Consider the following 9,622-nt stretch of genomic DNA (forward strand, 5'->3'; position numbering starts at 1 on the left):
AGCCGAGCCCGACCTCCCCCAGGCTGCAGCTGGCTGGGGTGAGGCGGCATGAATGAGCCCTGTCTTCCCAAGAGCTTTGCTTCTCCCGGGACAAAGAGCTCGGTGCATTTGACAGTGGTGGTCCCGTGGCTATTGGCTACCGTGGCAAGTGCCAGAATGACCCTAAAAGTGCCACCAGCCACAGCTTTTGGGGGGGAGCAGCAGCAGCAGTGAGGGGAGGCTGCAGCGTGTACCCCACTTTGGCTGGTGCTGCTTGAGCTGTTCCTAAGCAACATCTAATAATAATAATAATAAAAAGAAAGGCTCCTAGAGACAGACACAACTGTGCTACATTCAAGCAGGGGTAATTGCAAGGCAAAGCACGAGCTCTGACTCTCCAAAACCTTTTCACTGGCAGAGAAAAGGATGCGTCGTCCTGCCAGGAGCAACTGGATGAATTTCGGAAGCTGGTCGGGGCCGTGAGGAAGTGGCTGAAGGAGAGTGAAGGCAAAATGCCGCCCGCTGAGACCTCCCTGGGCACCCAGGAGCTGCACAAACGCAGGCAGCAGATCCAGGTGGGCAGAGGGAGCCAGAACCAGACTGGGAAAGTTGGCAACTGATGTGGAAATGCTGGAATGTGGAATAAATCCCAGGAAGCAGAGTCTTGGGAAGGTGTTTTATGGTCTCAGGAATCCTGGGCTCCCCTGTGCTCACTATCAGGCTGCAGCCCCCGGTGTGTGTGCATCCAGTGGTCCCTGCCTTGCAGAGAAGGGAGCAGTGGGAAGGTTCTCCTGGGCACTGCCTGGTTTCCTTTCCCTCCCCACTGCCTCTTCAGGGTGGTTTTAGGAGTGGGAGACCCAAATACACTAATTTTCCCCTTGCTAGACATGGAAGGCGGCCTCCCATCATCCAAGCCCCCACTCCTCTCTGGCACTGTGATGCTTTAAATCAGGATATGCCAAGGGTTTGACTCAGAGCAGCATCTGCTGAGTCACCCCCGTCCCTCTCACCCACAGCATCTTGCTGGGCTCCAGCACACCACTGAGCTCCATCTCTGCTGAAAGCTGCAGGGACTGGACTCACGTGAGGCTGGGTTTGTGTCAAGAGGAGGAGGGAGGTCCCCAAAAACAGTAGGAGGAAGAAGAAGGTTTCCTGTGACACATCTGCTAGTTAGGGAAGAGCTTTTCACTCTTTGATTCCCCTCAGTAAAAATAAACAGACACCCACTTTCCTGGTGCAGTCTGCTCACTGGGTGCTGATGTGCCCTTTGCCAGTTCCCTGGGTGCCGTGTCCTGGTCCCACCGAGTCATGGCAGAGGTGATGAGTGAAGATGCAGCGGGGCAAGAACAGCCTCTGATCCCACCCTTTGCTTTTGAGCAGGATCTCCTGGAGGAATGGAAGGGGAAGGGGGCTCAGGTGGAGGAGATTGGTCGCAGAGGGACCCTCCTGGAGAACCTGATCATGGAGATTACGGCCCCCGACACCCCATCCAAGGCAGGTGAGTCGCAGCCCAGCTCTCCCCAGGACACCTCCTTCCTCAGCACTGTGCTCTCACTGCTGCACCTTCTCAGAGCCTTCCTCAAGCAAAAAAATTGGGTGATTTCTCCCTTTTTAACAAACTTCAGAGGGCCTGTGGTGGTCCAGGTGTCATGGGGCTGAGCCCGGTGATCGAGTCGTTGCCGCTTGTTGCATTATTGCACCAGCCGAGTGCTCAGAGCCCACCAACTCATCTTCATTAGCTGTAGTGTGACGAGCACTGAATTACCCTGTGTTTGCTGTGAGCCCAGCTTGGGGACACACACACCCCACTGCTCACATGGAGCATGGGAGCTTCAGGCTGCCCCAGTGCCGGGGTCTGGACTCTCAGCCCCACAGGGAGCTCGTGGAGGTGGCTCCTGCTTTCTCTTGGTGATGTGCTACAGCCTCCCGAGGGCTGGAGTGTTTTAATCAAACTCCAGTATGTGGGTTTCATATCTGGATGAAATTTAAGGCTGTGATATTCAGATGTGATTTACTAATCTCCTTTTTTGGCTTCAAGTCTGTGAAGCAATGAGATTATGTCTGGTTTGTTTGGAAACCAACTAAAAGATGTCTTCCAGCTTGTGAGAACAAGTCCCTGGACTCATCATTGATGGGCATTTATGGGAATTCACAGTCTAGGGATGTTCATTAGGGTTAACTTGATGAGCAGTTCAGTGGGAAACCTCCAAGAGAAATGGGGAGAGGCTTGTTGTGGGTGACCCACGTGGTCATCTATGTGGGGTGACCAAAGCTGTAGCCCCTTATATACATAAAAGCTTTAAAAAGTGTAGTTAGAAAGAGAGAGACTTACCCAATGACACTTCTGATGAGTCCCACTTTGGTTGTGAATGTAGCTGCGATATCTGGTGTCCAAGGAGGGGACACATCTTGCGTGGAGCCTCTTGGCAAAGAGTGTGTGTCTGTGCACCAAGGTGGGTTTAAAGAGCTCTGTCCTGTAAGAAAAGGAGATTATGGGGGAGTTAATCTCTTCAGGGAAGTTAATCTCTTCAGGGAAGGCAATCAGCATCCTCACTTGATATTATAATTCACAAAATCACGCTCAGGGTAGCAGCTGTCCAGGAGTGGAGAGAGGGCTGGTGGTCCATGCAGGAGTCACGTCCACGCTGGTCTCTGGGCGATGCTGGGAGAGGTGCCCAGCTCCAGGGAGCTTCAGCTCTTCTGGTCCCATGAGGCAGGAGCAGCTCTGGGAAAGTGAGGAGTGCGGGTGTGTCGGGAGGAGGAGAAATAAACGGGCTCCAAATCAAATTAACTCTGATTGCTCGGCACCGAGCCGGTGGGTTCCTCAGCGCCAGGCGGGTGGGACCGTGGAGATGCTGTGTCTGTGCTTGGTGGCCCGTGTGGTCCGTGTCCTGCAGGACTGTTCATCGCTTGCTGTCTGCATTCCTAACACGTCTGTCTTGTCCCTCTGTCTGTCCCCGTCCCCTCTGCTCAGGTGCCGCGCTGCCCGCTCCGGGAGGGTCGGTAGGCAGTGTGAACGGATACCACACCTGCAAAGGTGAGCTCGCTGTCACCGCTGTCACCACCTCGCCATCTCCCTTGTCTGTTTTTGTCTGTGCATTTCCATCCGTGAGAATATAAACCACAATGTGACACCGGCAGCATCCTGTCACGAGTGAAATGAGCCTGCAAATAGGCTCACGGATCCTCGGCCGTGCCGCGCGGTACCGGAGCCGCGGGATGGGCAGGCGGGGATGGAGGGGGGAGGGCAGGCTGAAGGACAGAGAGGGGCAGCCTTGGGGAGTGAGAGCACCCTGACACCCCATGAGGTGCTGTTAAAAGCTGATAAATGGGAGATTGTTTTCAGGCCTGCATTAAATTTATTGGTTCAAAGGGATTATAACAGCATCCAACCCTTCAGCTTGAAGAGCAATTTTAATTATTGCCCATGAGCTTCTGTTAGTTCAGCGGTTCAACGCGATAATAGGTGCATAAAAATGGCTTTGTATTTTGATGTCAAATTATTTAACACTGTATTAGCAGTGACATTGCGACAGGGGGGCTCAGCTTGCATCAGTCTCACAGACACCAAGGCATTTGCTTTGTTTGCAAACTGTCAACATATGGAAGGTCCCCTCTGGCATGAGAGGTGAAGGGGGCCTCTAAGAAAGATGGGGACAAACTTTTTATCAGGGCCTGTAGCAATAGGTCAAGGGGTGATGGCTTTAAACTAAAAAAGGGGAGATTCAGACTGGATATAAAGAAGGAATTTTTTACACTGAGGGTGGTGAAACCCTGGCCCAGGTTGCCCAGAGAGGTGGTAGAAGCCCCATCCCTGGAAACATTCCAGATCAGGTTGGACGGGGCTCTGAGCAACCTGACCTGGTTGAAGATGTCCCTGTCACTGAAGGGGGTTGGACTAGAGACCTTGAAAGGTCCCTTCAACCCAAACCAGTCTGTGATTCTGTAGGGTAACCTGACATTGCTCTGCAGACAGACAGACAGACAGCAGCGTGGCCTCTTGCTTCTCCTGCTTGGCCAGCTGTGGTTGCCCAGGGCTAGATTAGAACCTTATGGTCCAGCTTAAGGTGGGTAAAGCAGGCAGTGGTCCTCACCTCAGGCTGCTTTTTGGAAACAGATCTGACCGAGATCCAGTGCGATGTGTCGGATGTGACCCAGCAGTACCAGGGCCTTGGCGCCGCGCTGCGGGAACGCCAGCAGCAGCTCTCAGCTATGCTGGAGAAGATGCAAGAAGTACAGGAGGAGGCAAGCTCGATGCTGAAGTGGCTGGAGTCGAAGGAACAAACACTGTCAGAGCTGGATGCCTCCTCCTCACCCACCAAGACAGAGACGATGAGAGCCCAGGCTGAGCACAACAAGGTAACTTCTGTTCCAGAGCAAAAGAACAGGGATCTGAGCATCTCCTCCCAGAGGTCCTGAGAGATGTGCTTTGTTGCAGCAGGACTAGAAGGATTAGCAACAAGGATCTGCCCTGGGTTAAGGAAAGGCTTTCCCCTGGAGGGATCACAGGCGGGTTTGTGGAGCAGGAGCCCACAAACACGCTGTGCTCGACCCCTTTGCTTCTAGACCTGGTGCTGTCAGGCATTTGGCTCAGGGGGAAGGAGCTTATCTGTAGCCCTTATTGCTGGGTCACTCCAGCTTCTCCTGGAAAGCAATTCCCAGCCTTTCCTTGCTCTCAGAGCCAAGTTAGCTCACAATACTGCTAATAAAATTATTTCATTAAAGAGCAAAGAACAGAAATTGTCCAACTCCAGCTTGTAGCTGCTGCTTTGTTCCCACTCAGTGATTTCATTCCGTTGCCCTACAGCTGAAGAAGTTCTCATGATTATTTTCCAGGCATTTCTGGCTGAATTGGAACAGAATTCTGGGAAGATTCAGAAGGTAAAGGAAGCACTTTCTGGCTTGCTGGAGAAATATCCAGATTCTCCAGAAGCAGTAAACTGGAAGAAGATGCAGGAAGACCTGAGTAAGTGCCTGAAGCACTTAGTGAAGCTTCTGTCTTGAAACATCACATTAGAAACGGTTCAGGGTTGCAGGGCGATTCCAAAGTCACAGCAGAGCCAGAGTCACTTCTAATTAAAATTCAGTAAATAGCGAACTTATCTCCAAGCTGTCTGGTGTACAAGGTGTTCCTGAGATGAGCACTGTCATGATTAATGAAATCTCTGTGATGGATGTGTAGTTTAAAGACTTGCCTCTTTAAATTACTTCTTAAAAAAAAAAAAAAAGGAAAGGGAAGAAAAAAAAAGCATTAGTGACATGAGTTGATTATTTTGATTAAAAGCTTCACTGCTTGATATGAAATTCTAGTCATTAGTAAGGCTATACTAGGTAATTAATTGTTGACTAAACAAGACTGTGTATTTACAACGAAGCACAGAGATTCTCTTCTTTGAAATAGCAGGAACGTGTTTAACGGAGTTCTCCGTCCAGGAGATCTGTATGTGCTGTGTGAGGACTGATACACATGAGAGTATCCTCATTTATTGAGCCAGGGATGTGAGGTGGCTCACCCAAGGTCAGACCAGCTCGTGGCAGTAGTGACTAGAGCACAGAAATCCTGCTTGCAAGGGTTTTTTTCATTATGAGCTTCAGGACCACGTAGCCATTAGAAATGGGTAACGGCTTATTAGATGGAGAGTGAACAGAGCCACACTAGTGTTACTGAAAAGCTGAGGAGGTTTCCTGTTGAGGAAACCACAGGGAGGGTATAAAAACCTTCTCAATGGAGGGGTGGATTGGCCAAGAGTGTGCCCACCACCAACGCAGCCGGTGCTTCAGATTGCAGGTGGGAAAGAGCCAGCCAGGCGACGGCCGAGCGGCAGCAGAAGCTGGAGGAGTCGGTGAACCAGCTGGCCAGCTTCCAGGCTGCTGAAACCCAGCTGCGCCCTTGGCTGATGGAGAAGGAGCTGATGATGAGTGTGCTGGGACCACTCTCCATCGACCCCAACATGCTGAATGCACAGAAGCAGCAGGTCCAGGTGAGCTGGGAGCTGTGTAGGCAGCTCCGGGGTGGGTTACGGGCCAGGAGGGGAGGGTGTCTCATCCAGTGCTCGAGATGGAAGGTTGCACTCAGACTTCTTTGTCCTGTAAGTGCTCTGCCATGCAGCAAGTGTTGGGAGACTTCATGGCTCCTCTCCCGAGTCCTCCAAACCCCGTTGAGCGCAAACTACTGTAAATAACTTGAAATGGGCGCAGTGCTCAAGCTCCCTTCCCCGCACTGGATTGACTCATCAGTGAATCACTTGGCCCCTCTTGGAGAGTGAAATTGCTTTAAACAAGACCTGTGCTGATGCTCTGCAGGACTCACTGATGCTGCCCCTCCACCTGGCAGCCTGCCCTTTCCGTACCTCCTGCTTCCAAGTCCTAACATGTCCATAACCGGCCACGTCATAAAATAAAAGAGCCCAGTTAACACAATTAGATTTCTTTCTCATCTAACTGATTTATGTTACATTACACAGCAGGAGGACAAATAAGAGAGAGAGCAAAGTACTGGAGTCTCAGACCCCTCCCAGCTTTTTAGGTCGCAAGGTCGCAGTAAATCGCCCGATTGCTGTCCCACCCCAGGGCTTGTTCCTACCGATTCTGTAGGCTGGATAAAGCCCCTGGAGGTCTGGGTTGTTTTGACTGTGTGTATTCGGAGCTGTCAGTTTTATGCAAACATTTTTATGTTATTTCTGTTCCAGTTTATGCTGAAGGAATTTGAAGCTCGCAGACAACAGCATGAGCAGCTCAACCAGGCAGCTCAGAGCATCTTGACTGGCCCTGGAGATGTTTCTCCATCCGTTAATCAGGTGCGGGAAGAGCTCCAAGGGGTTAATCAGAAATGGTCCGAGCTAACAGAACGCCTCAATTCCCGCTCCAGTCAAATTGACCAAGCCATAGTGAAGAGCACCCAGTACCAGGAGCTCCTCCAGGGCCTCTCCGAGAAGGTGAAGGCGGTTGGGCAGCGCCTGAGCAGCCAGTCTGCCGTCAGCACACAGCCTGATGCCGTGAAACAGCAGTTGGAGGAAACCAGTGAGATCCGCTCAGACCTGGAGCAGCTGGAAGAGGAGATTGCAGAGGCTCAGACTCTCTGTGATGACCTCTCTGTCCTGATTGGGGAGCAATATCTCAAAGATGAGTTACGGAAACGTCTGGAGACAGTGGCGCTTCCTCTCAAAGGGCTGGAAGACCTGGCAGGTGAGACAGAGCAGAGAGGTTGCTTAAGAGATGTTGGGATGTCAAACTCCACCCTTGCTTTTTGGCAAAGGCCTCTCCCATCACTGAGCTTCTAAGAATAATGGGGAAGCACCACTGATCGTTTTTTAGGGTGCTTCCTGAGTGTTTTATTGTGGGACTAAGCACAAGAGAGTTCACACTCCAGCCATACCTGAGCCTGGAGAGCGCACAGAGATGTTCAGGTTCCACTGATGGTGGCTCTTCAACAAGCCTGCCTGGCTTGCAGCAGTGTGGCATGTGCTGTGCTTGGAAAAAATAAAAATAGCTCCTAAATGCAGAATGGAGCATGGAGAAGGCCCAGTGTCCACCCTCTAATCTTGAGATGCCTCTTCTGGTTTCTAAAGAGGTTGATTTTAGAGAGTGGTCAGGAGAACTTGGGTTACTGCTTTATTGTTGCCTGTTAGTACTTAAGAAATTTATGAATCCTTGAGCAAAAAGGCAAGTGATGCAATGGAAAACTCCTTCCTGTTAATCAAAACACAGTTGGTGCATCTGAGATTATGTTAAATAATTGCACTTTGCTTATTTGATTTCAGCTTAATTGTTGCGTTCTAATCTTATTTCCATTTCAGCCGACCGGATGAACCGACTGCAGACTGCACTCGCAAGTTCCCAGCAGTTCCAACATATGTTTGATGAACTCAGGACCTGGCTAGATGACAAATTGTGCCAGCAATCTCAGAGCCAACCTATTTCTGCTAAACTGGAGAGGCTACAGAGCCAAATTCAGGAACAAGAAGAGTTCCAGAAGAGCCTCAACCAACACAGTGGCTCCTACGAGATGATTGTAGCCGAGGGAGAATCTTTACTGCTTTCTGTCCAGCCTGGGGAGGAGAAGACCACTCTTCAAAACCAGTTGGTCAGCCTCAAAACACACTGGGAAGAGCTTAGCAAGCAAGCTGCCAATAGACATTCTAAGCTCAAAGACTGTTTGCAGAAAGCTCAGAAGTACCAACGGCACATGGAGGACCTTCTGCCTTGGGTGGAAGACTGCAAGGCAAAGATGTCAGAGCTGGAAGTAACTCTGGATCCTGTGCAACTGGAAGCGACTCTTCTGAGATCAAAGGCTCTGCTGAGTGACGTGGAGAAGCGCCGTTCCTTGCTGGAGATGCTGAACAGCGCTGCCGACATCCTGATTGATGCTTCTCAAACCGATGAGGATGACATTCGTGATGAGAAGGCTGGCATCAATCAGAAGATGGATGCCATCACAGAAGAACTGCAAGCCAAAACTGGCTCCATTGAAGAAATGTCACAGAGACTCAAGGAGTTTCAAGAGAGCTTCAAGAACATTGAGAAGAAGCTGGAAGGGGCGAAGCACCAGCTGGAGATCTACGATGCACTAGGGCCACAAGCCTGCAGCAACAAGAATTTGGAGAAGCTCAGGGCACAGCAGGAGGTGCTGCAAGCCCTGGAGCCACAAGTGGATTATCTGAAAAACTTCACTCAAGGTCTAGTAGAAGATGCCCCAGATGGGTCCGACTGTTCCCAGCTCTTAAGCCAAGCTGAGGTGGCTCAGCAGGACTTCAAAGCTGTGAAGCAGAAAGTAAACGACTGCTGTACGCTGATGGAAAACAAGCTTGAAGGGATCGGCCAGTTCAATAATCAGGTCAGGGAGATGTTCTCTCAGCTGGCGGATCTCGATGATGAGCTAGACAGCATGGGCCCCATTGGGAGAGACTCTGACAGCCTTCAGTCTCAAGCAGAGGATGTTCGCACGTTCCTGGGCAAACTCCATAGGCTGAAGTCTGACATTGAAGCTTCTGAAAGTGAATGTAAGAAGATGCTGGAGGACGAAGGGAGCCCCGATTTGTTAGGACTGAAACGTGAGTTGGAGACGTTGAATAAACAGTGCAGCAAACTGACGGAGAGAGGCAAGAACCGTCAGGAGCAGGTGGAAACCACACTGTCTCGTGTCGAGGACTTTTACAGCCGGCTGAAGGAGCTGACCCACATGACAACCGCGGCGGAGGAGAACGAGGCGTTGCAGTGGGTGGTGGGAACAGAGGTGGAAACCATCAACCAGCAGTTGGCAGACTTCAAGGTAAGTCTTTATGTTTTAATGTTTCTGAAGTGGTATTTGGGTGTTTGAAGCTCCGTCTAGTGTTTTCTTTGGTGTAGGACCTCTGGTCTTCAAGCTATGGTGGCTTTGTTGTTTGTTGCTATAGTGTCAGCATTTTTGGTGTAGTAAAATGTCCTTGCTCTGGAGAATATAAGATCAACTTCTGGACTTGAGAGTCTGTGGTGAAAAGATGTAGAAAGATCTTGTGGTTGGGAGGAAAAAAAAACCCTTTTCCCTGCTCTTGAGATGTGCAGTGTTGATGTGCCACTGTCTTGTGGGCTTTTATTTGGTTGGCGTTTAGGTTTGTTGGCATCACCTGAGAGTCTAGTTCAAATTATCCTGCAGGTCTTTTATCTG

At 50.5% G+C, this 9,622-nt stretch overlaps 1 protein-coding gene across 1 annotated transcript in view; it reads left to right on the plus strand.

The window, feature by feature from the left end:
• Positions 1 to 9,247, plus strand: part of MACF1 (microtubule actin crosslinking factor 1) — a gene marked incomplete at both ends in the record, with an annotated part of 49,011 nt that extends 39,764 nt beyond the window's left edge. Inside the window, 8 exons of the mRNA XM_029087073.1 lie at positions 398 to 554; positions 1,360 to 1,477; positions 2,954 to 3,016; positions 4,097 to 4,338; positions 4,816 to 4,945; positions 5,761 to 5,960; positions 6,669 to 7,164; positions 7,776 to 9,247. Coding sequence (XP_028942906.1) covers positions 398 to 554; positions 1,360 to 1,477; positions 2,954 to 3,016; positions 4,097 to 4,338; positions 4,816 to 4,945; positions 5,761 to 5,960; positions 6,669 to 7,164; positions 7,776 to 9,247 — 2,878 coding nt within the window. The remainder of the gene's footprint in view (positions 1 to 397; positions 555 to 1,359; positions 1,478 to 2,953; positions 3,017 to 4,096; positions 4,339 to 4,815; positions 4,946 to 5,760; positions 5,961 to 6,668; positions 7,165 to 7,775) is intronic.
• Between the last annotated feature and the right edge of the window lie 375 nt (positions 9,248 to 9,622).

Source organism: Antrostomus carolinensis, unplaced genomic scaffold (assembly GCF_000700745.2).
Source record: "Antrostomus carolinensis isolate BGI_N321 unplaced genomic scaffold, ASM70074v2 scaffold27790, whole genome shotgun sequence".
In the NCBI taxonomy this organism is placed as follows: Eukaryota; Metazoa; Chordata; class Aves; order Caprimulgiformes; family Caprimulgidae; genus Antrostomus; species Antrostomus carolinensis.